The sequence below is a fragment of the Arachis stenosperma genome, chromosome 3 (assembly GCF_014773155.1).
Source record: "Arachis stenosperma cultivar V10309 chromosome 3, arast.V10309.gnm1.PFL2, whole genome shotgun sequence".
NCBI lineage: Eukaryota > Viridiplantae > Streptophyta > Magnoliopsida > Fabales > Fabaceae > Arachis > Arachis stenosperma.
This window is the reverse complement of record NC_080379.1, coordinates 171293559-171320140: the sequence shown is the minus strand read 5'-3', so window position 1 is coordinate 171320140 and position 26582 is coordinate 171293559. Positions and strand designations below refer to the sequence as shown.

General features: G+C 35.0%; 4 protein-coding genes and 1 pseudogene across 8 annotated transcripts; 3 read left to right on the top strand and 2 right to left on the bottom strand.

The window, feature by feature from the left end:
- The first annotated feature begins 4393 nt into the window (after window positions 1–4393).
- LOC130968412 (disease resistance protein RUN1-like) lies at window positions 4394–9474 on the top strand. Of its 4 annotated transcripts, none has more exons than XM_057893671.1 (7): window positions 4397–5053; window positions 5787–6900; window positions 6987–7265; window positions 7367–7806; window positions 7894–8143; window positions 8223–8721; window positions 9071–9474. In XM_057893671.1, the coding sequence occupies exons 1-6, from the start codon at window positions 4557–4559 to the stop codon at window positions 8670–8672; spliced, it is 3030 nt and encodes a 1009-aa protein (XP_057749654.1). In that variant the 5' UTR covers window positions 4397–4556; the 3' UTR covers window positions 8673–8721; window positions 9071–9474. The 4 variants fall into 4 exon arrangements, with proteins under 4 accessions (XP_057749656.1, XP_057749654.1, XP_057749653.1 ...); XM_057893672.1 differs by having other exon boundaries at window positions 4538–4775; window positions 4856–5053; window positions 7367–8143; XM_057893673.1 differs by lacking the exon at window positions 7894–8143 and having other exon boundaries at window positions 4394–5053; window positions 7367–7600.
- A 404-nt stretch (window positions 9475–9878) lies between these two features.
- LOC130967316 (zinc finger protein 4-like) lies at window positions 9879–10793 on the bottom strand. Its single transcript, XM_057892132.1, has one exon. It carries the CDS (start codon window positions 10791–10793, stop codon window positions 9879–9881), a length of 915 nt encoding a protein of 304 aa, XP_057748115.1.
- Window positions 10794–17404: 6611 nt separating this feature from the next.
- Window positions 17405–22258, top strand: LOC130969570 (disease resistance protein RUN1-like). 2 transcript variants are annotated; one of them, XM_057895354.1, is made up of 6 exons: window positions 17405–18131; window positions 18301–19414; window positions 19501–19779; window positions 19883–20653; window positions 20733–21234; window positions 21390–22258. In XM_057895354.1, exons 1-5 carry the CDS (start codon window positions 17635–17637, stop codon window positions 21183–21185), a joined length of 3114 nt encoding a protein of 1037 aa, XP_057751337.1. In that variant the 5' UTR covers window positions 17405–17634; the 3' UTR covers window positions 21186–21234; window positions 21390–22258. The 2 variants fall into 2 exon arrangements, with proteins under 2 accessions (XP_057751337.1, XP_057751336.1); XM_057895353.1 differs by having other exon boundaries at window positions 20733–22258.
- On the bottom strand, window positions 22166–22852 carry LOC130967315 (zinc finger protein 4-like). The gene has a single exon (XM_057892131.1). It carries the CDS (start codon window positions 22850–22852, stop codon window positions 22166–22168), a length of 687 nt encoding a protein of 228 aa, XP_057748114.1.
- Window positions 22853–23088: 236 nt separating this feature from the next.
- On the top strand, window positions 23089–26325 carry LOC130967314 (disease resistance protein Roq1-like; annotated as a pseudogene).
- The last annotated feature ends 257 nt before the right edge of the window (window positions 26326–26582 follow it).

The following is a 26582-nucleotide window of genomic DNA, read 5'->3' as shown; positions in this document are numbered from 1 at the left end:
GTTTAAGCAGGCTTAATATAAATAGACTTTTTATGTGTATAGCAATTAAAGAGAAAGGGGGGAGGGGGATGGGTGAGAAAGTATCCTCTAAAGAAAGAAAAGTAAATTTACGAGAAATAAAAGGTTGGCATAATTTGATGATTTACGCTAATGGTAATGCTAACTCCGCTTATGCTACATCTGTATTATATAGCCAGTCTCAAACTCGGATAAAAGATGAGGGTTATGTTAGGCATTCGACAGCCAACATAATAACCTAGTCGAATCTTCATGATATGGATCAAAGATGTTATTGCGCTAAAGCTATGTCATTGTTCGAAAGTAACGCATTGTCTGGCTCGCGTACATTATCAAATGAGCAAGAGCCGCTGCATCAGTGCCTGGATGTAGTGTTAAATGAGTAAGGATTCCCGCGTTTTCGTAAATGGACGAGGGTAAATAAGCTAGTTCACAGAGAAGAAAGTAAAAGTAAAGGCTGGAGCGACAAAAGGTTGAGATTTGGGACATGGAACATAGATACTCTAACAGGAAAATCTATGGAAGGTGGTGGATACCATGACAAGGAGGAAGATTAACATCATATGCCTAAAAAAACAAAATGGGTCAGCGTAAAGACTAGGGAGTTGGATATCTTTGGATTCAAACTTTGGTATACAGGAAATGTGAATAATAGGAATAAGGTAGGTATTATCGTAGATAAGTAGTGGAAGAAGAACATAGTGGATGTCAAGAGGGTGGGTGATCGGATCATCTCTATGAAACTTGTGGTGGAATGAGGTACTTTTCATGTGATTAGCGCCTATGCATCCCAAGTGGGTTCAGACGAGCAACACAAAATAAGGTTTTGTGAAGATCTAGAGAGTTTGGTCCAAGACATACCCTCAAGAGATAAGATTTTTTTTAGAAGGTGATTTAAATTGCCATGTTGAAAGAGAAGTGACTGGGTATGGAAGTATTCACAGAGGCCATGATTTTGGGATGGTCAATACCGAAGGTAAAACTACTTTTGACTTTTTCTCAACCTTTAACCTTCTCATCGCAAATACATGTTTTTAAAAAAAGACAAACAGCTTATAACCTATAGGAGTGACATGACAAGCTCTCAAATTGACTTTTTTTGTTGAGGAGAGTCAGCCGAAAATTTTGCATTAATTATAAAATTATTTTGGGAGAGAGTTTAACAATACAACATAGGATGCTCATTATGGATTTTCGCGTTGAACAAAAGTTAAGGAAAAGACATCATACGAAGAATCAAAGGACGAGGTGGTGACGGATGAAAGGTGACGAACAAAGAAGCTTCCTAAAACGAGTAGGAGAAGAGGCAAATTAAGAAGGGGATGGAAGCACGAAGAAGATGTGTAGAGAGATGCAGAAGTTATTAGAAAAATAGCAAAAGAAAGTTTTGGTGAATCTAGAGAGATACGACTAAGAGACAAAGAGTCCTGATGGTGGAATGCGAGTGTATAAAAAAATAAAAAAGTAAAAAGAAAGTGCTTTAAAGAATGGTCTTTGTGCCGTAATGCAGATAATTGGAAAAATATAAAGCGGCTAAAAAAGAGACAAAAATGACGGTAAGTGAAGCAAGAACAAGAGCATATGAGCATCTCTACCAGTCTTTAAGGATGAAAGAAGGAGAATATATATATAATCGCAAAGAGCCGTGAAAGAAGAACGAGAGACTTAAATAAGGTAAGTGTATAAAGGATAAAGACGGAGAGGTTTTAACTCAAGATGAGAAGATCAATAAAATGTGGAGGAACTACTTCTACGAGTTATTTAATGAAGGACAGAAGACTCTTCCGAGCCTTGGTCGGTTGTGGACGAGGGAAGAAGATTAAAACTTCAACTACTATCGAAGGATTCAAGACTTCGAGGTAAAAGAGGCTCTAAAGCGGATGAAAAATGGCAGGATAGTAGGACTCAATAATATTCCGATTGAAGTTTGGAAGAGTCTTAAAGAGAAAGACATCAGATGGTTAGCCAAGCTTTTTAATAAAATTTTAAGGTTAAATAAGATGCCAGATGAGTGGATAAAGAGCATCTTGGTACCTATCTATAAGAATAAGGGGGATATACAGAGTTGCAAAAACTATAGAGGAACCAATCTCATGAGCCATACCATGAAGTTTTGGGAAAGTGTCATAGAATGAAAACTGAGACAAGAGACACAAGTAACATAAAATCAATTTGGTTTTATACCAGACAGATCTACCACTGAAACTGCATACCTGTTAAGAAGAATGATAGAGATGTATCATAGTAATAAAAGAGATTTACATATAGTTTTATTGATTTGGAAAAAGCGTACGATAGGTTGTCAATGGAGGTCTTATGGAAGGTTTTGGAAAGGAAGAGAATAAGAATTACATAGATTTGTGCAATTAAAGACATGTATGATGGGGCTACAACTAGTGTGAAGACTCATGGTGATGTGATAGAGAAATTTTCTATTGGTTTAAGATTACACCGGGATCTTCCCTAAGTTCATACATTTTCACATTGGATTTGGATCCTCTAAAATTTAAATTTCATTTTAGAGAGTAAAGTGTGATCTCTCACCATTTATTTCATAAGTAGGACTAAGAATAAATATAAAAGAAAAACTATTCAATGATAGAAGATCACACTTTACTTTTTAAAATAAAATTCAAACTTTAGAGGATCCAAATCCTTTCACATTATTCTTGAAAGTACTCATAGAGTATATCCAAGAGCCTGTGCCATGGTGCATGCTTTTTGCTGATGATATCGTCCTTATGAGAGAGTTAAGGGAATTCCTAAATAAGAAGTTGGATTTATGGAGAGAAGCTCTAGAAGTGTATGGTCTGCGCATAAGTCGTAGCAAGATGGAATATATGGAATGTAAGTTCGGCCGCCGAAGGAAAAACCTCTAATACATAAGTGAAGATTAGAGAAAATATCCTAAATAGTTTAAAATTTTTAAGTATCTTAGGTACATTATACAGATAAAAGAGAGATTAAACATGATGTAAATCATAGGATCCAAGTAGGTTAGTCAAAATGGCAGAATTCGTCTGGTTTTATATGTGACAAGGAAGTGGAAGTGGAATTCCAATGAGGATAGAGGCATAGAGGTTTTATATGTGACAGATAATAGAGAGATTAACCTGTGTTTTGTGGTTACAGGTACACAAGGAATCCACTGTTATACTTGATATTGTAATTCCAGGAAGTGGAAGTGGAATTCCAAGGTGGAGTGCAAACAGCAGGCATTTCTTCCCACGTTCTATAATTCAGCAATCGTTACTGTTACTGTTAGTCTGTTACTCTATGGTGTATTATGGGTATTAAGCTTTGCTGAAATTGTCTAGTTCTTTCCTTTTGTCATCTATGTGATATTGCATAAGCTAAGAAAGAACTAACAGATAGTTTGTAGTAACAGTTTCATGACAGTTTCAATAATAAATTGATTTTTCTTTCCAAAGTGCATTAAGAGTGTATCAAACTCAACGCTCAAAGTTGACTAAGCTAATACATTTTCTTTCCTTTGGTCTATCAACACAATCAACAAACTTGGTTACCATCGTTTGTCATCTATAATATAATTCAGTTTAGAAAAATATTTAACTTCATGATTTTCTTTCGTTTTAAAGAAAAAAAAATGCATTGGAATAATTCTAAAGATAATAAAAAGTAAAATAAATATAGTTTTGCCGCTCGTTTAAGCTTTTTTCTTTTTAATTGTTTGCAGTTGGTTTCTCTTTTAATCAGTAGTTGGAATCAAAAGATCATTCTGATTCTAGCTTAGTGTTGCCACTTGCCATCCTCTAATTTAGTTAAGTCACTACAAGCCTTAAATGATGCTTAATGAAGATTATGAAGAAAGGATATGTTACTTCCAAAATTCTGTTTTCTTTTGGTATGAAAAACTATTACAATGTGTACGGGAAAGCCAAAAGTAAATCTGTACATGCTTCAAAAGTGTTGTTATCACACTAAACGTGCTTATTAATTAAAAGAATTCATTACAATATAAGGGAAAAACTTTTCAATAATATATGCCACACATAATATATAGCAATTAATGGAGAAAACTCAATATACGACAAAGTTTAGAGACTTGCATTGGGTTCCCCAAGGAAGTTGCTGTTTTAGTTGCATATCTTTGATACGTAATTAATTATTGTAGAAACTTTACTACACTTGCAGCTTTTGCAATAAGATTATACTTTCAACATTATATCCCACAAGAATTAATACCGATGTATTAATGAAAAAACACAAATTAAACTAACAGATAAAATAAAATAGACTTGGTTTGTTAGTGGAGTTAAGCAGAATATGATTTGATTGGCCTTTGAAGATAGAATATTAGTCTTTGTCTAAACTACGAATTTTCCTCCAAGAAAATATCTGTGTCACTATCGTTTTAACACTGCAAGGAGTTTCAATCCAACTTCTCGGAACATGAGACGCGTTGAGAGATATTTTACATAATTATTCTCTGCATATAAAGTCTCTTACTCTCATCTCTTCAATTTCTCACCATTGTTTCCGTGCACCAAAATAGCCTGTGAGCTTCTACTTCATCAATGGAGTGCAGGAGCATTCAAAGCCTGGCATCGAGTAGCACAAGACCCAAATATGATGTGTTTGTGAGCTTCAGAGGTGAGGACGTACGCAACACCTTCGCTGATCATCTCTTTGCCGCTTTCCGTAGAAACGGAATAGTTGCATTCAGGGACGATAGAAATCTGATGCAAGGACAGCACATCTCCACTGAGCTGGTGCAAGCAATTGAAGGATCTCAGGTTCTCATTGTCATCTTCTCTAAGAACTATGCTACTTCTTCATGGTGCTTGCAGGAACTCGCTAAGATGCTTGATTGCAGCAATACGATAACAGAACCAAATCTGTTGCCTATTTTCTATGATGTGACTCCGTCTGAGGTGCGTAAACAGACTGGAGACTATGGGAAAGCGTTGGCTGAGCATGAAGAAAGATTCAAAGATAACTCAAAGATGGTGCAACAATGGAGGGAATCTCTGCTGCAAGTCTCCAATCTCTCTGGTTGGGAAATACGAAATAAGTAAGTAATCTTTCCTAAATTCCATTACTATCTTTGTCAAATAGACTATCAATACATGAATAAGTTGATTAAACAAAATCACCTTGTATTGCTCTCATTAGGGTGAGCATAGGTCGGTTTGGTTCGGGTTCATGATAAAATTAGAATCCAACCTATCAAAATATAATTGGTTCGATTTGGTTTAGATTTGTATTTTTTTGCATATGTATTTGAACTAAACCAAATCGATTAAGAATGGAGTGGTTCGGTTTGGGTAATTAGGTACCGATGACTTTGAAATTCATAAAAAAAATCAAATTTTTATCTTAAAAATTCAACAAGTACAATGAACATGTAAGATTAACAGAAATAATCCAAACATGTTAAACACCAAATACATTAAAAATTAAACTCATTAAAATCCAAACATATTAATAGTGAATAATCTTTGTTTAATGAAAAAGTCATGTATATATTTTTTATTTTTTATTTTATTTAATTAATATATGATCGGGTTCGTAGGTTGGTTCGGGTTCCGCACCTCAAAACCAATAATAAAGACCATCGGTTTGATTTAGGTTGAACCCGATTACCTGTTAGTTTCAGAATCAATTTAATTGGTTTGGTTCAGATTTGGATGGGTAATCGGTTACCCGCTACCCGTGCTCACCCCTAGCTCTCGTTCTCTCTTTGTTTTAGGTTGTCTTATATGAAAAAATAAGCTTACAAGGTCGTTTTCTCTTTGTTCTTTCAGGCAAGAGAATGGAGAGATTGAAAAGATTGTTAAAAGGGTGAGAAGCAAATTAGGTTGCAATTTGTTAAGTGTGGATGGGTTGGTTGGGATGCAATCTCGTGTGGAACAATTAGAAAACCTGATTGATTTCAACTCCAATAATGAAGTTCGGGTTGTAGGCGTTTGTGGCATGGGTGGGATAGGAAAGTCAACACTTGCTAAGGTGGTGTATGATAGAAACCTTCATAAATATGGTGCTCATTGTTTTGTTGACGATATAAGCAAAGTTTTTCGTGGAGTTGGTCTACTTTCACTACAAAAGCAACTTGTTTGTCAAATTACAAATGGAGAGATCCAAGATATATACAATCATTACCAGGCTGAGAGTTTGATCAAAACTATGCTCCGCTGTCAAAAGGCTCTGATTGTTCTAGATAATGCCGATGATGTTGATCAGTTAGAGAACCTTGGCGTGACTCGTGATTGTCTATATCCAGGAAGCAGAATTGTAGTAACTTCTAGAGATCAGCATGTCTTGAACTCTTTTGGGCTAGATGAAACATACAAAGTTCAACTCTTGAATGACGATGAAGCTCATCAATTGTTTTGTGAAAAAGCTTTTGATGATAATATAATTATAAGTTGTGAAGAGATTAGCAGAGAATACAAAAAGTTGACGGATCTTGCACTTGAATATGCTCAAGGCCTTCCCTTGGCAATTAAAGTTTTGGGGTCATATCTACGCAGTCGAGATATCTCTGTATGGAGAAGTGCCTTAGATAGACTGAAAAATAATCCAAAGAAGGAAATCGCAGATGTGCTTCAACTTAGTTTTGACGGATTGGAACCCCTGGAAAAGGAAATATTTTTGGACATTGCTTGTTTCTTCAACCACCAAGTGGATTGGCATGTGGAAGACATGTTGTATTGTCGTGGTCTTCATCCAAAGATTGGAATAAGTGTACTCATCGATAAATCATTAATAACAATTAATGAACGGGACAATATTAGAATGCATGACCTGTTGCAAGAGTTAGGCAGGAGAATAGTTCGGCAGAGTGCTCCAAATGAGCCATGGAAGTGGAGTAGGATATGGTGCAAAGAGGATTTTCAACGTATTATGTTTGGAAATACGGTATGCAGTTTTAAAATATTTTCAATTTTATAGAGTTAATAGGTAATTGAAGTAGTCTAATATTTTTGTGGCTTTTTTGTATTTAGGTAATTGATGATGTTAAGGCCGTGCAATTGATGGAACGATACGATGAAAGAAATATGACATTAAGAGCAGAAACATTATCAAGAATGAGACGACTTGAATTTCTCAGAATAGAAAGTGTTAGTTTTTCTGGAAGTATTAATAGCATTTCTAGCGAATTGCGATATCTTGAGTGGGAAGAGTATCCGTTTACGTATTTTCCATCATGTTGTAAGCTATCCAAGCTTGTGAATTTAGTCTTGCAAAACAGCAACATCAAGCAACTATGGGATGGCACAATGGTACTAGTAATAAATAAAATAAGCTTCACTTATTTTGAAGTTATCAAACAAATAAGTGAAAGTGTAATTAATGATGTTTGTTTTTTCCAACTGTGCAACAGTGTCTGGACAATTTGAAGGAATTGAATCTCTCTGACTCCGAAAATCTTGTGAAGCCTCCAAACCTTAGCCAGGCTCCAAATCTTGAGCGGCTGTTCGTTAGAAGATGTAGAAAGCTTAAGCACATCCATCCATCAACTGGAGACCTAAGAAAACTTGTTGTGTTAGATTTGAGTGGGTGCACAAGTTTAACGAGTTTTCCCGTCACTGTATTCGGTATATCTTCACTAGAAGAGGTAAATCTGAGCGGGTGCTCAAGATTATTTGGTGGGAAAGAGTTGGAGAATGGAAGTGAGAGTAGTATCCAATGCCAATCGACAGTATGGTCCACTTTTAAAAGGCTTAAGCTTAGGTTACCATTCCATTTCTTCAATTATTCTAAAAGTAGATACAACCATGTGTTCCATCTGTGGAGGCTTTCTCTGGCTCGCTTAAGCTGCGTGTATGATCTTGACCTAAGTTATTGTAATCTGCATACTATCCCTGAGGCCATATCATCCTTACATTATTTAGAGATCTTATATTTCAGGGGAAACAATATAGTTAGAGTACCTGATTTCATAAACAAGCTTCCCAGACTGAGAGTGTTGATGTTAGATAACTGCAAACGGCTAATGTACGTAGATGAGTTCCCATTACCATTACCATTACCCTATCCAGCGGCAGAGCGAACAAAACTTGTGAAACGGGGACATTTGAGATTGTGGAACTGCCCGAAAATATTAGAGAAGGAAAGGTTGAGTGGAATGGGTAGTTCATGGATGAGAGAGTACATTAAGGTGCGTGCGTATTGTTGTTGCCATTATTGCTGCTCTTGTTTATCAATTGATTAGGGTTGTTTGTGTTTTGTGGTTACAGGTACACAATGAATCCACTGATAGAGTTGCCATTGTAATACCAGGGAGTGGAGTTCCAATTCCAAGGTGGTTTAAGGATCAGAATAAGGGGGCGGATAATTCAATCTGGATAGAATCATTTCCGAATGTCAATGACAACAATTGGATTGGCATTGCCCTTTGTGCCAAGATTGTTCTTCAATTTGCACAAACCCACTTAATTTTTATCCTCTTTTACGACCAAATGGGAAATGGCAATCTCCTGCACTTTGTTGAGCTTGGAAAAGAGGAGGATGCGAGGAGTGAAATGGTTCTACTCTGCCTATTCTATTTTTCTCGCCAACGACTCATTCAGGGTTTAAAACAGCATGATCTTGATGGATCCCGCTTTCAATTCAAAGTAGACGTCGCCGGGTATTTGGAAGTGAAGAAGTGGGGAATGCGTGTGGTACTGAACCAGGATATGGAGTAACCAAACTCTGTCAGATATTGATTTAGTTTGATTATTGACCAACTCAGAGGTATTCTTTCATCATCTCAATGTCCAATCTTTTCCAACCTTTGACATTCATATCACCAAATTAAACATCGTTTTTCTGTTTTCTTTTCCCATTCACGTAATCATTTTTCTACAGGGTCTCTATGTCATTTTGAAATATAAACGGTTTATCTACAACTTCTTTAATTTTCTTTTCTTATCATCAGCGCTATTTTTCTCCTTTCTTTTCTTTTCTGCTGGTGTACAAGACAGGAGGCTTTTGCTATATTTCTGCTATTGTTACTGTTATTGTCACTCTATGCTGCTATGTTATTCGAGTACGAAGCTTTTGAAGCTTGGCTGAAATTGTCTAATCTATGTCCTTGTTGCAGAGAAGAGGATTGAGATATGTTGAGGGTGATTCATAATTATTATGAGTAACTGGAACTCATCAGAGAAGAACTTGTTGGTGTTCATGCTACCATGTTGCTGAAATGCACTTGCCTTTCTTGGAAAATTTGATGTAAATGGTGATATCCATGTTTCAAAATAAAGTAGCGTTCTTTATTTATGTGTAGAGACATTTTTAGTGGTCATTGTCTTTATTTCTATATTTGCCTCCACTTGATAATATCAGTAAGTTGAGACTATTGTTTGACTTCTATTACCAAAAAAAAAAGGAGACTGAGAAATGTGAATGTGATATAGTAAACTCTGTGACTGTGAGGCAATAGAGTATTATATATGTTGTTGCAATTATCAATTAATCCATGGAAAAAAACCAACTTATTTGGTAGCATTGTTGTATCAGTTATGATTGCTTTGCTTCTAGCAGTACTTGCATATCTGTGACCTTAATTAATGTAAAGATTTCAATATGCTTCACAGGACCTTGTGCAAGTGGAGCAGTTGCAAACTTTGCATAAGATTTTTGGATTAGCCAGGTAAACTATTAAATGAAAAATGCTTATGAATGAAAAAGATAATAAGATAGGACGAAAAAGGTGTAATGCACATTAGCATTCATACCATATATATATTACCGTTTAATCTATGACATTGTCAATATACTAAAATGATCACATCAAAAATAAACTAGTAATAGTATTATCCATAACGCATGAACTAAAAGTTAAGATGAAGTATACAGACAAAAAAAAAAGAATAAACTACATAATTAATATGAATGAAAGTTCAAACTTAAAGCTTAAGTGACAAATCAAGCCCTGGAGACTCAGAACTAGAGGGTTCATTATCTGGCTTGGGATCCTGATCATCCTTTGCATGGCGAGTGAGACTTGTATCAACATTGTTGGTAGAAGAATCTCCTAATTGGGGATTAGTTCCATTACCACCATTATCATCTTCTTTTCTCAAATTTGAAGAACTTGCTTGAATTCCACTAACCCCGCCTACTTCATTATTTGGTTGCAAACCCTCAATACTTAACCTATCAAGTGCTAATGATGATGATGAACCAAGAATCCCCTGCGTTGACCAATTATGATTACGACCAAACCTAAGACCAGCAGACCAAGGATAAGAAGGTTTGTGAATCATGGATTCGACTCTTACCCCAAGTGTCCTGTTATAGGACCCATATAATGATGGTGTGGAAAAGCTATGGTAAGGGTAATATGGAAAGTGAGGGTGACCAAAAGCACCTGTGTCCATCCCTTGGCGACGTTTCGCTATCGCACGCTCTTGTTTGTGGGCATTTTGGTGTCCACCAAGGGCTTGAGAGGACGAGAACTCTCTCTTGCAAAAATTGCAAGAGAAAGTTTTCGGCTCTGAAGTCCTTTCTTTTTCTTCAGTGTTTTCATCTTTTCCTTTGTCAACATTATTATTAGTCCAAGTTGACGATGATCCCATCACCCTCTTCCCGGTGTTGAAAAAATCGAGCTCTTTCACGTTGGAAGAACAACGAATCGATGAAACATCGTTGTTGGAGAGCTTCACAAAATCCAACATCCTTTCCATATTAATATTGGAATTTGAGGCTTGGTCCGGTTCAGAAGCTAGATCATTATCCCTTGTGTTGTTATCAATCCCTTGGGAGGTGCCAGAGATGCTAGAGGACTCGGAAGGACAAGCATCCGAACTTTGTCCTGCCATGGCTCAAGAGAGAAAGAGATGATGCAATTTTGAATTTGAATAGGTATTGATAGTGGCATGATTAAAGGTTATTTATATAAAAACTTGTATTGTATAGTGTTGATTAGAGTTTGAAGTTGTGCACAATATTAAAAGGTTTAATTTAATATACTGAGATCTTTATAATTACAGAAATCGGTTCTACTCTTCTAATTAATATCTTTGTATTAACTTAGAAAATCTTAGAATTAAATTTGACTGATTGGCTACGTGATTTGGGAGGGTTATGTGCTTTTATTGCTACTAATAATAGTGTGTTCTATTTTAAACTTTTAGTACAAGTTGATAAAACTCGGTTATTACAAATAACTTGCTTATTTTGGTGTTTTATACAGATATCTTGAACAAATGAAAAATTATTTTCCTTTTGAACCATGAGACATCACAAAAGACTTAAAATTTACTGAGTTTTATAAACAAACACTAAAAGCTTAAAATAGCACACACTGTCAATAAACATTAGCAATAAAAGCACGCACATGATTCTCCTGAATCACACAGCCTCTGGTTTTGCAAAAAGATTAGTCTTTTCCAACCTTTGACATTAACATCACCAAATTAAACATCGTTTTTATGTTTTCTTCAGGTCTATTTCATTTTGAAATAAAAAAACGGTTTATCTAGAACTTCTCTATATTTCTTTTCTTATGAGCGCTATTTTTTCTTTCCAAACCAAACGCACCCTAGGCTTCGAGTGGATTCTGCTGGAGTACAACACAGGAGGCTTTTCTTCCCATGTTCTATATTTCTGTTATTGTCACTCCATGCTGCATTGTGTTATTTGAGTATGAAGCTTGAAGCTTGGCTGAAATTGCCTAATCTATCTCTTTGTGGCAGAGAAGGTGATTGATAATATGAGTAATTGGAACTCATCAAAGGAGAACTTGTTGGTGTTCATACTACCTTGTTGCTGAAAGAGGCTTGGCTTTCTTTGTTAGAAAAAATTTGGGTTAAGTGGCGATATCCATGTGTAAATATTTATTAGTGGGGCTTGTAAACGAATAAGTGTATTTTAAATGAAATATAAGTGGAAGTGACAATGTTGGGTTTTAGTTGTAACAAGATCTTGGCAAACAAGAATGTGGTGGAAATTGGAAAAACTATAACTTTTCCGATTGAACCATGAGACTTCACAAGAGACTTGTAAAATTTACTGCACTATTGGACCACTGGACCCCAAAATTCCACTGTCATGAAAGTTCGAAATAAAGATTTGGTATCATTTTCCTTTTTATTTTGGGAATGAAATTGCATACTATATGCCAATGGACAATATAGTTTTTCTAACTCATCATTTTTCTATTTTCACATGTTATCTCACTATAGTTTTTCTTCAGGGTCTATGTGGTTTAAGTAAAAACGTTCATTTAGAACTTATGTATATTTTTTTTAATCATCCCTGTTTTTTCATTCCAAACCAAACGCACACTCATATCTCTGTATTAACTAGGCTTCCAGTGGCTTCCAATGCCCTATATTTCTGCTACTGGTACTGTTACTGTTACTCTTCTATGTTGCATTATGTTATTTGGGTATGAAGCTTGGCTGAAATTGTGTAATCTATGCCTTTGTTGCAGAGAAGATGATTGAGATGTTGAGGGTGATTCATAATGAACTCATCAAAGAACTTGTTAGTGTTCATGCTACCATGCTGCTGAAAGAGACTTGGTTTTGTTGGAAATTTTGAGGTATGGTGATATCCATGTTTTCAAAGTAGCATTCTTCTTTTATGTGTAGAAACATATTTAGTTGTCATTGCATTTATTTCCATATTTGCTTTCACTTGATGTCTTTAGTAAGTTGAGACTTTTGTTTGACTTTTATGAACAAAAAAAAAAAAGAGACAGAGAAATGTGAATGTAATAAAGTCAAGGGGGCTCCATGCTATTAGTAAAATCAAAGTAGCAATAAAAGCACATAACCCTCCCAAATCACATAGCCAATCTGTCAGGTTTAATTCAAAGATTTTCTAATTTAATACAAAGATATTAATTAGAGAAGTAGAACTACGGATCTTGATAATTATAATGGTCTCAGTATATTAAATTGAACCTTTTAATATTGAGCACAATTATAAACTCTAATCAACACTATACAAATGCAAGTTTTTATATAAATAACCTTTTATCAGGCCACCATCAATACGTATTGAAATTCAAAATTGCAATATCACTTTCTCTCTTGAGCCGTGGCAGCACAATTACAAAGTTAGGATGCTTGTCCTTCTGAATCCTATAGCATCTCTGGTACCTCCGAAGGGAATGATAACACACTACTTAGTGTTGATAACAACACCACAAGGGACAATGATCTAGCAGAATGTGCATAAGCATAAACTCCTTTTTGCATTCTAAATCAATTTGTGAGAAAAGATTACTGCTATCAACCACTTCATTATGCATGACTAAACTACTGGTAGCCTTTGGAGCCATAGAATAGGTACAATATTTTTTAATTTATATTCTTCCATAGCACCGCATCAACATCAAATTACTGTTTAATAAAGTTTATAGAATTTATATATAAACTATAATGCTTTTTGTTAGCCGTGCATTGCCACTTCTCAGTTCTTCCTTTAAATTTATGATTCAATGGTTGCACCAGTTTTTGTCAATATTTTTCTTGCAACCTTTCTTTTATGGTATAAAAGGACAAACTTGTATCGTTTCTCAATTTTTATCAATCACATCTATTACAAAAATGGTGCAAATAACATTTCTCTTCAAGAATATGGTATCTTCAATGAATATCATTTTTTGTATCAATTGTGATCTGAGTAAACTTTTTGAGTTGAACCTACATTATTAGCAGCAAAGATAGTACTGCAGATACCGTATCTCTATTTTGATAATAGCAGCAATGAACATGTTTACAATTCCTTAAGGTGTGTTTTTGTTCTTTCCTATTGTTAACTCTGTGATAGTGTGTAAGCTAAGAAAGAACTAAGACATAGCTAATACCTAAGCTTTTCCATTCCAGGTATAATAAGTCAATTTGTTGGATCATTACTCTTTCTTTTATTCTGCTTTCTTTCTCCTCTCTTTTTTTTCTCATTAGAAGAAAAAGAGCAACATACTGAAGGTTACTTTTGCCCCTCTTTTTATCTTCTTTTCCTTACTTCTTTTTTTTTATTAGTATTTTTTATTTAATGTTGTTCTCCATTTTAATCAGTACTTGGAATCAAAATATCATTTTGATTCTAGCTTAATGCTAACATCCTCTAATTTAGTTTTGTCACGACAGTCCTTCAAATGATGCTTTATGAAGATTATAAAGAAGGGATATGATACTTCTGGAATTCAGATTTCCTTGATATGAAAGGCTACTTACAATGTGTATGAAGAAGTCAAATAAATTTGTATATGGTTCAAATGTCCTTATCACACTAAACATGCTCATTAATTAAATACATTAATTAAAAATAAAACTTTTCAACTTAGAGAAAACACAATATACACATATAAAAGGTAGGCATAATTTGCCTATTTCAACTTCAACGGAAGTTTGCCACAATTTGCTTATTTTAATCCGTTATACTTAGATACATGAATTGATCCCAAATTTTTAGTTACCTTTCTTTCTTAGCAAAAGCTAGTTAACTACTTAATTATTGTATAAGCTATAAGCATACCTACACTTGCAGCTTCCCAGTTACCACTTGGTGATCCTCTGCTTTTGCAAAAATATTATACTTTCAACATTATACCCCACAAGAATAATTAATACCGTTATATTAATGGAAAAACACAAATTAAATTAATGGATAAAATAAAATAGAGTTGGTTTGTTAAGGGAGTTAAGCAGAATATGACTTGATTGGCCTCTGAAGGTAGAATGTTAGTCTTTGTCTAAACTTCTACGATGCTTCCTCCAAGAAAGAGTCTCAGTGTCACAATCGACCCTCATTTTTTAACGCTGCAAGGAGTTTCAACCCAACTTCTCACAACATGAGACGCGTTGAAATATAAGTGGAAGTGACAATTAGCAAGTTAAATATTAATTAGTGGGGCTTGTGAATAAATAAGTGTATATTAAATGAAATATAAGTGGAAGTGACAATGATGGGTTTTAGTTTCACAACACTTTCGCAAACAAGAATGTGGTGGAAAAACTATAGCTTTTTCGATTGAACCATGAGACATCACAAAAGACTTCTAAAATTTACTGCATTATTGGACCACTGAACCCCAAAATTCCACTGTCATGAAAGTTTAAGCAGCCTTAATATAAATTGATTTTTTTTTTTGTATATATTTTGCTAGTTTATTTCGGGAATGAAATTGCATACTATATGTATACTAAATCAGATCCTTGACGCATACACAAAGTCACAAAAACAATTATCAAAGAATGAGCTTAGCTGAAAAATAAAAAGAGAGTAATTTTTCATTTGTTCAAGATATCTGTATAAAATACCAAAATAAGCAAGTTATTTATAATAACCGAGTTTTATCAACAGACACTAAAAGCTTAAAATAGCACACACTATTAGTAAATATTAGCAATAAAAGCAAGCACAAAATTCTCCTGAATCACACAGCCAGTCACTCAAATTTAATTCAAAGATTTTATTTGGTACTTGGAATCAAAAGATCATTTTGATTCTAGCTTAATGTTATCATCCTCTAATTTAGTTTTGTCACAACTACCCCGAAATGATGCTTTGTGAAGATTATAATGAAGGGATACGTAACTTTCAAAATTCTGTTTTGTTTTGGTATGAAAGCCAAAAATAAATTTGTATATACTTCAGAAGCATTCTTATCGCACTAAACATGCTTACTAATTAACTGAGTTCATTAAAAAAAACTTTTAAATAATATATGCCACACATACTATATAGCAATTAAAGAGAGGGGGCAGGGGGTGGAAAGTATCCTCTAAAGAAAGAAAAGTCAATATACGAGAAATAAAAGTTTGGCATAATTTGATGATTTATGCTAATGGTAATGCTAGAGAGAGAAAAGGCTCAAAACTTACCTTATTTAGCATTCATTAATTCTAGTAACAACTAATGAATGTTAAATACGGCAAGTTCTAATTCCAACTTTCAGCTTCCCAGTTCCAACTTGGTGAGCCTCTGGTTTTGCAAAAAGATTAGTCTTTGCCGAAAATTCTACCATGCCTCCTCCAAGGAGTTTCAGCCCATTTTCTCAGAACATGCATAAGCAATTAAGCATAAACTCCGTTTTGCATTCTAAATCAGGGTATCAGAAAAGATTACTGCATCAACGTCAAACTGCTGTTAAGTAATAGTTTATAAAATTTATATATTACCATAAACTAGTTATTACTTTGTCTCAGCTGAAACTATAACATGATAGGAAATCTAGGATGAACAATTAAGAACTGGTTCCACAAGCCATGGAAAGGATTTCATGTAACATTTTCTCATGCTTTTTGTAAGCAGTGCATTGCCACTTCTCAGTTCTTCCTTTCTATATTATTCAACAATACTGTTTCTTTATTGGATAATTTTTTTCCCCCATCAAACTGTGATCTTATTAAAAAAAAATTATTTTGATAATGGCACCTATGAACTTATTCACAATTCCTTAAGGTGTGTCTTTGATCTTTCCTTTTGTAATCGCAATAAGCTAAGAAAGAACTAACAGATAGTTTGTAACAACAGTTCATCATGATAACTTCAGCATCAAATTGACTTTTTCTTTCCAAGGTACAATGAGAGTGTGTCAAACTCGAAGCTAACAAAGCTAATATATTTTGGTCTACTAACATTTACAATCAACAAACTTGGTTTACTAGTTTTTCTAAGATACCTATGCTTGTCATTTCTAATTCAGTTTAGGAAAATATTTAACTTCATGATTTTCTTTTTCTTAGAAAAAATGCATTGGAATCATTTTTAAGATAACAAAAAGTAATATATATATATAATTATGCCCCTCTTTTTATCCTTTTTTTAATTTAATTGTTTGCAATTGGTTTCTATTTTAATCAGTGCTTGGAATCAAAAGATCATTCTGATTCTAGTTTAATGTTGCCATCCTCTAATTTAGCTTTGTCACTGCAACTCTTAAATGATGCTTTATCATGATTATGAAGAAATGGTATGTTACTTCCAAAATTCTGTTCTCTTTTTATATGAAAGACTATTTAAAATGTGCATGAAGAAAGCCAAAAATAAATTTGTGTAGGTTTTCAGGAGTGTTGTTATCACACTAAAGATGCTTATTAAATGAATTCATTAAAAAAAAATTTAAACAATACATGCCACTACTTTATCAAATTTGCTTCTTCTTTTTTTAATGTTTTTGGAGAGGGGGAGGGCGAAATTAAAATTATCCTCTACAGAAAGCACTAAATCAGACAGAATACACGGATAATAGAAGATAGGCGTAATTTGCTGATGTCAACTTCAAAGAAAGTTTGCCACAATTTACTTATTTTAATCATGAAGTGGTCCCAAAGTTTTCATTACGTTTTTTTTTGTCAATTACTGTATAAACATACCAACCCTTGCAGTTTCCCAGTTCCAATTAGGTGATTATACTTTAAACATTATACCCCACAGGAATAATTAATACATAGAGTTAATGAAAAAACACATTAAATTAACAAATAAAATAGACTTAGTTTGTTAATGGAGTCAAGTAGATTACTTGTATGATGCTTCCTCCAAGAAGGAGTTTCAACCCAACTTCTCAGAACATGAGACGCGTTGAGAGCTGTTTTATATGTTTCTTCTCTGCATAGACTCTCTTACACACTCACACTTTTCACCACAACTTCTTACCTTTGTTTTCATTTTCATTTACAAAAGTGAGCTTCCAAGTTATCAATGGAGTGCAAGAGCATCCAGAGCATGGCATCGAGTAGCACAAGACCCAAATATGATGTGTTTGTGAGCTTCAGAGGTGAGGACGTACGCAACACCTTCGCTGATCATCTATTTGCCGCTTTCCGTAAAAACGGAATAGTTGCATTTAGAGACGATAGGAATCTGATGCAAGGACAGCACATCTCCACTGAGCTGGTGCAAGCAATTGAAGGATCTCAGGTTCTCATTGTCATCTTCTCTAAGAACTATGCTACCTCTTCATGGTGCTTGCAGGAACTCGCTAAGATGCTTGATTGCAGCAATACGATAACAGAACCAAATCTGTTGCCTATTTTCTATGATGTCAGTCCGTCTGAGGTGCGTAAACAGACTGGAGACTATGGGAAAGCGTTGGCTGAGCATGAAGAAAGATTCAAAGATAACTCAAAGATGGTGCAACAATGGAGGGAATCTCTGCTGCAAGTCTCTAATCTCTCTGGTTGGGATATACAAAATAAGTAAGTAATCTTTCCTAAATTCCATTACTATCTTTGTCAAATAGATTATCTATGCATGAATAAGTTGATTAAACAAAATCACCTTGTATTGCTCTCGTTTTCACTTTGTTTTCGGTTGTCTTATATAAGAAAATGACCTGACAAGTTCATTTTCTCTTTGTTCTTTCAGGCAGGAGAATGGAGAGATTGAAAAAATTGTTAAAAGGGTTAGAAGCAAATTAGGTTGCAATTCGGTAAGTATGGATGGGTTGGTTGGGATGCAATCTCGTGTGGAAAAATTGGAAAACCTGATTGATTTCAAGTCCGATAATGAAGTTCGGGTTGTAGGCGTTTGTGGCATGGGTGGGATAGGAAAGTCGACACTTGCTAGGGTCGTGTATGGTAGAAACCTTCATAAATTTGGTGCTCATTGTTTTGTTGACGATATAAGCAAAGTTTTTCGTGGAGTTGGTCTACTTTCTCTACAAAAGCAACTTGTTTGTCAAATTACAAATGGAGAGATCCAAGATATATACAATCATTACGAGGCTAATAGTTTGATAAAAACTATGCTACGCTGTCAAAAGGCTCTGATTGTTCTAGATAATGCCGATGATGTTGAACAGTTAGAGAACCTTGGCGTGACTCGTGATTGTCTATGTCCAGGAAGCAGAATTGTAGTAACTTCTAGAGATCAACATGTCTTGAACACTTTTGGGCTAGATGAAACATACAAAGTTCAACTCTTGAATGAGGATGAAGCTCATCAATTGTTTTGTGAAAAAGCTTTTAATGATAATATAATTATGAGTTGTGACGAGATTAGCAGAGAGTACAAAAAGTTGACGGATCTTGCACTTAAATATGCTCAAGGCCTTCCCTTGGCAATTAAAGTTTTGGGGTCATATCTACGCGGTCGAGATATATCTGTATGGAGAAGTGCTTTAGATAGACTGAAAGATAATCCAAAGAAGGAAATCGCAGATGTGCTTCAACTGAGTTTTGACGGATTGGAACCCCTCGAAAAGGAAATATTTTTGGACATTGCTTGTTTCTTTAACCACCAATATAAATGGTCTGTGAAAGACAAGTTGTACTGTCGTGGTCTTCATCCAAATATTGGAATAAGTGTACTCATCGATAAATCATTAATAACAATTAATGAACGGGACAATATTAGAATGCATGACCTGTTGCAAGAGTTAGGCAGGAGAATAGTTCGGCAGAGTGCTCCAAATGAGCCATGGAAGTGGAGTAGGATATGGCGCAAAGAGGATTTTCAACGTATTATGTTTGGAAATACGGTAGGCAGTTTTAAAAAATTTTCAATTTTATAGAGTTAATAGGTAATTGAAGTAATCTAATATTTTTGTGGCTTTTTTGTATTCAGGTAATTGATGATATTAAGGCCGTGCAATTGATGGAACAAAATGATGAAATAAATATGACGTTAAGAGCAGAAACATTATCAAGAATGAGACGACTTGAATTTCTCAAAATAAATAATGTTAGTTTTTCTGGAAGTTTTAATAGCATTTCTAGCGAACTGCGATATCTCAAGTGGAAATATTATCCGTATACGTATTTTCCATCATGTTGTAAGCTATCCAAGCTTTTGAAATTAGTCTTGCAAGGGAGCAACATGAAGCAACTATGGGATGGCACAATGGTACTACTAATAAATAAAATAAGCTTTTTAGATACTTTGAAGTTATCAAACAAATAAGTGAAAGTATAATTAATGAGGTTTGTTTTATCTAATTGTGCAACAGTGTCTGGACAACTTGAAGGAATTGAATCTCTCTGACTCGGAAAATCTTGTGAAGACTCCAAACCTTAGCCAGGCTCCAAATCTTGAGCGGCTGTTCCTTAGAAGATGTAGAAAGCTTAAGCGCATACATCCTTCAACTGGAGACCTAACAAAACTTGTTCAGTTAGATTTGAGGGAGTGCACAAGTTTAATGAGCTTCCCCATCACTGTATTCGGTATATCTTCACTAAAATATGTAAATTTGAGGGGGTGCTCAAGATTATTTGGTGGGAAAGAGTTGGAGAATGGAAGTGAGAGTGGTATCCAATGCCAATCGACAGTATGGTCAACTTTTAAAAGGCTTAAGCTTAGGTTACCATTCCATTTCTTCAATTCTTCTAAAAGTAGATACAACCATGTGCTCCATCTGGGGATGCTTTCTATGGCTCGCTTAAGCTGCGTGTATTATCTTGACCTAAGTTATTGTAATCTGCATACTATCCCTGAGGCCATAGCATCCTTACATTATTTAGAGGTCTTAGTTTTCGTGGAAAACAATATAGTTAGAGTACCTGATTTCATAAACAAGCTTCCCAGACTGAGAATGTTGGTGTTAGATAACTGCGGACGGCTAATGTATGTAGATGAGTTCCCATTACCATTACCCTATCCAGCGGCAGAGCGAACAAAACTTGTGAAATGGATAGAATTGAGGATGTTGCACTGCCCGAAAATAGCAGAGAAGGAAAGGTTGAGTGGAATGGGTAGTTCATGGATGAGAGAGTACATTAAGGTGCGTGCGTATTGTTGTTGCCATTATTGCTGCTCTTGTTTATCTAATGATTAGGGTTGTTTGTGTTTTGTGGTTACAGGTACACAATGAATCCATTAATAGACTTGCTATTGTAATACCAGGGAGTGGAGGTCCAATTCCAAGGTGGTTTAAGGATCAGAATAAGGGGGCGGATAATTCAATGTGGATAGAATCATTTCCGAATGCCAATGACAACAATTGGATTGGCATTTCCCTTTGTGCCGAGATTGTTGTTCAGTTTGCACCACGCCTCTCCATTTACCTCTTCTTTCTCGACCCAACAGGAAAAGCCAATCTCGTGCACTATGTTCATTCGTTTGGAAAGGAGAAGGTAGTGAGGGGTGAATTGGTTCAGCTCTGCCTATTCTATTTTCCTCGCCAACTACTCATTCGGGATGGAAAGCAGCATGATCTTGATGGATCCCGCTTTGAATTCAAAGAAGTTAACCACCGCTATGTGGAAGTGAAGAAGTGGGGAATGCGTGTGGTACTGAACCAGGATTTGGAGTAACCCAAGTCTGGCAGATATTGATTTAGTTTGATTATTGCCCAACTCACAGGTATTCTTTCATCATCTCAAGTCATATGGAGTGCAAACAGGAGGCTTTTCTTCCCATGTTCTATATTTCTGCTATTGCCACTCTATGCTGCTATGTTATTCGAGTATGAAGCTTCAAACTTGGCTGAAATTGTCTAATCTATGTCCTTGTTGCAGAGAAGAGGATTGAGATATGTTGAGGGTGATACATAATTATTATGAGTAACTGGAACTCATCAGAGAAGAATTTGTTGGTGTTCATGCTACCATGTTGCTGAAATGCACTTGCCTTTCTTGGAAAATTTGATATCCATGTTTCAAAATAAAGTAGCGTTCTTTATTTATGTGTAGAGACATTTTTAGTGGTCATTGTCTTTATTTCTATATTTGCCTCCACTTGATAATATCATTAAGTTGAGACTCTTGTTTGACTTCTATTTAAAAAAAAAGGAGACTGAGAAATGTGAATGTGATATAGTAAACTCTGTGACTGTGAGGCAGTAGAGTATTATATATGTTGTTGCAATTATCAATTATCCATGGAAAAAAACCAACTTATTTGGTAGCATTGTTGTATCAGTTATGATTGCTTTGCTTCTAGCAGTGCTTGCATATCTGTGAGCTTAATTAATGTAAAGATTTCAATATGCTTCACAGGACCTTGTGCAAGTGAAGCAGTTGCAAACTTTGCAGAAGATTTTTTTATTAGCCAGGTAAACTATTAAATGAAAAATGCTTATGAATGAAAAAGATAATAAGATAGGACGAAAAAGGTGTAATGCACATTAGCATTCATACCATATATATATTACCGTTTAATCTATGACATTGTCAATATACTAAAATGATCACATGAAAAATAAACTAGTAATAGTATTATCCATAACGCATGAACTAAAAGTTAAGATGAAATATACAGACAAAAAAAGAATAAACTACATAATTAATATGAATTAAAGTTCAAACTTAAAAAGCTTGAGTGACAAATCAAGCCCTGGAGACTCAGAACTAGAGGGTTCATTATCTGGCTTGGAATCCTGATCATCCTTTGCATGGCGAGTGAGACTTGTAGCAACATTGTTGGTAGAAGAATCTCCTAATTGGGAAGTAGTTCCATTACCATCATTATCATCTTCTTTTCTCAAATTTGAAGAACTTGCTTGAATTCCACTAACCCCGCCTACTTCATTATTTGGTTGCAAACCCTCAATACTTAACCTATCAAGTGCTAATGATGATGATGAACCTAGAATCCCCTGCGTTGACCAATTATGATTACGACCGAACCTAAGACCGGCAGACCAAGGATAAGAAGGTTTGTGAATCATGGACTCAACTCTTACCCCAAGTGTCCTATTATAGGACCCATATAAAGATGGTGTGGAAAAGCTATGGTAAGGGTAATATGGAAAGTGAGGGTGACCAAAAGCGCCCGTGTCCATCCCTTGGCGACGTTTCGCTATCGCACGCTCTTGTTTGTTGGCATTTTGGTGCCCACCAAGGGCTTGAGAGGACGAGAACTCTCTCTTGCGAAAATTGCAAGAGAAAGTTTTCGGCTCTGAAGTCCTTTCTTTTTCTTCAGTGTTTTCATCTTTTCCTTCATCAACATTATTATTAGTCCAAGTTGACGATGATCCCATCACCCTCCTCCCGGTGTTGAAAAATCGAGCTCTTTCACGTTGGAAGAACAACGAATCGATGAAACATCGTTGTTGGAGAGCTTCACAAATCCAACATCCTTGGTGAATTATCCATATTATTATTGGAATTTGAGGCTTGGTCCGGTTCAGAAGCTAGATCATTGTCCCTTGTGTTGTTATCAACGCTAAGTAGTTTATGATCATTCCCTTGTGTTGAACAAGTACAGAAACTTGGCATGACTCGTGATTGTCTATGTCCAGGAAGCAGAGTTGTAGTAGTTTCAAGAGATCAACATGTCTTGAATTCTTTTGGACTAGATGAAATATACAACCTTCAACTCTTGAGTGAGAATGAAGCTCATCAACTGATTTGTAGAAAAGCTTTTAAAAATAATGTTATTATGGGTTGTGACAACATTAGCAGAGAATATAAAAAGTTGACAGATCTTGCACTTCAATATGCTCAGGGTCTTCCCTTAGCAATTGAAGTTTTGGGGTCATTTCTGCGCGGTCAAGATATCTCTGAATGGAGAAGTGCCTTAACTAGACTGAAAGATAATCGAAAGAAAGAGATTGCATATGTACTACAGATCAGTTTCTTTATCCTAGAGGACGAGCATGATGTGAGGAAAGTGTTAGACTATCGTGGTTTTCATCCAAAAATTGGAATGAGTGTTCTTCTTGATAAATCATTAATAACCATGGATCATGGTAAAATTAGAATGCATGACTTGTTAAAAGAGTTAGGTAGGAGAATTGTTCGGCAAAGTGCACCAAATGAGCCATGGAAGTGGAGTAGGATATGGCGCAAAAAGGATTTTCAAAGTGTTTGAAAATGCGGTATACAGTTTTTAAAAACTTTTCAATTTTATAGAGTTCAATATGTAATTGGAATAATATAACATTTTTATGTGTTTTTTTGTGTTATTTTAGATAACGAATGATGTTAAGGCTGTAAAATTGAAGGAAGAATGGTATGAAGAAGGAAATACAACGCCAAGAGCAGAAGCATTATCAAAAATGAGACGACTTGAATTTCTCATAATAGAAGAACAAGACAAGGGCCTGAGATTTCCTGGAAGTCTTAATAGTATCTCTAATGAATTGCGATATCTCAAATGGGAAGATTACCCATTTATGGATTTTCCATCAAATTGTAAGCTATCCAAGCTTTTTGAATTGGAGTTTAAAGGTAGCAACATCAAGCAACTATGCGAAGGCACAATGGTATTAATAATAAATAAGATAAGCGTTAGTTTCTTTGAAGTTATGAACCAAAGAAATGAAAAGTGTAATTAATGAAGTTTGTTTTTTTCTGATGGCTTAACAGTGTCTGGACAATTTGAAGAAATTGAATCTCTCTTACTCCCAAAATCTTGTGAAGACTCCAGACCTTCGCGAGGCTCCAAATCTTACGTTGCTGATCCTTCGACGGTGTACAAAGCTTAAGCACATACATCCATCAACTGGACAGCTAATAAAACTTGTTGAGTTAGATTTGAGTGACTGCACAAATTTGATGAGTTTCCCCATCCCCGTATTCAGTATAACTTCACTTCGATCTGTAAAACTCAGAGGGTGCTTGAGATTATTTGGTGGAAAAGAGTGTTGGGAATAAGGAGTATGACCACAATCCAATCAATCATGTTTCAAATAATTTGTTATTGTTATTATATTAAATGTTAATATAATAACGTCCTAGATTAAATTTGGAGATTTATTATTATGATAGTGATCATAATATTGAGAAATAAATCTTTTATAATTTAATCTAAATTATTCTTGGTCATAGGATTATTAAAAAGGGCATTAATAATCCGGAAAGACCAATATATATATAATGGTCTTCATTGGATGAAGATTAATAGATCTCATTTATTAAATTATATATATAGATGCTGCATATAGAGATATGACCATTGAACTGACTCACTTTGAGAATTTCTAATGGTTATAATTACCGTATATTTGTCAATAGGATATTCTCAAGATGAACATAGTAATAGAGTTTCCTTTGACCTGCGACTGTCATAGTAATTAACAATGTATTTATTATACTTTGATTCCGGACACCTAATACCCTAGGGTGCTAGTTGAATGGATATTGGGTATGATTTAAATACTTGTAGAATTAATGATTAGTCAACAAGGAATCCATTAACTCTCGGTAAAGAGTTTGAACTCTATGATTATAATGAATGAGATGAATAAAACCTTGGCCAAGGGGATTGAATGAATGAAGAAATGAGTTTCTTAGGTTATTCACAGTTCATTATAATAATGGTAACAAGTTAGAGTTTGACAATTAAACCATACTCTAAGGGTTAACCAAGAGCTGTAAAGATGGAAGGAATTATACTTTGTTCTTCTGAGGTTCTTAGTAAAAATATATTACTTCATACTATCGGGCCGTTGAGGAGTGTTGCTAGACGCCAACCTTGATTAGTAAATTTAGTATGACTAATTTACTACCCGCTTAGTATTGAACCTATGGGGTCACACACTAACGAGTGTTCTAATATTTGCTATAGAATTATTTAATTATTATTTTGATTTGATCAAATAAATAATTATATTAATTCAAATGGAATATTATTATATTTTTTGCTAGCACCAAAAATATAATAATAGTATGATAATTGAGAATATTAAATGAGATTTGAGAATAATTAGTTATTCTATTTCTAAATTTGAATTATAAAGTTGGATGAGATCCTAACTGATTCTGTTTCAAATTGAGTTATGATATGATTCATAAATTTGAAATAGTCAAATTAAAATAGTAAGATGTGATTCAAATTTGAATTGAGATTCAAATTTAAAATCAACAACAAATCTCATACTATATATAGGTATGCCAAGAGTAGAGGCAAACATGAGAAAGACAAGAGAGAATAACAAGAGTTTTATTCCTTTACCTCTACACACATAAACGTAGGTGAGCCTAATTCTTGGAGAAGAATTTTATGGCGTGCAAAGAGTTGCAAGAGGTTTCTCAATTTAGATCAGATGTCCATTGGTCAAGGAGTTGATAGCAAAGGTTGGTCTCGGTGTGGATACGCATAGCGCCTTCGTACCATCGAAGGAGAAAAGGATTTTTACTAGCGTACTCAGGTATTTAGATCTGATCTACTATACATTTATTATTGGAATAAAGTTTAAGCACAAAATAGATCTTTAGGATTACCTTATTTTTCTTCCGCTGCGTGTTATGAACACATGATAATCCTTCAAAGAGTTGGAGAATGAAAGTGAGACGAGTATCCAATGCCGATCGACAATATAGTCTACCTTAGTGTTCCATTTTTTCAATTCAAGTAGCAGATACAATGATGAGTTTCGTGATTTCGTCTGTGGAGGCTTTCTCTCGCTCGTTTAAGACTTTAAGCTGCTTGGGATGGCTTGATCTAAGTGATTGTAATCTGCATAGTATCCCTGAGGCCATTGCATCCTTGCACTATTTACTATCCTAATTTTGAAGGGAAACAACATAGTTAGAATACCTGATTTCATAACCAAGCTTTCCAGACTGAGAAAGTTGAGGTTAGATAACTGCAAAGGGCTAATGTATTTAGATGAGTTTCCATTACTGTTGCCATTGCCAGTGCCAGTGCTAGAGCCAGCAAAAATTGTGAATAGGAGTGACTTGGGGATGTTCAACTGCCCGAAATTAGTTGAGAGGGAAAGGTTGAGTGAAATGAGTATTTCATGGATGAGAAAATACATTAAG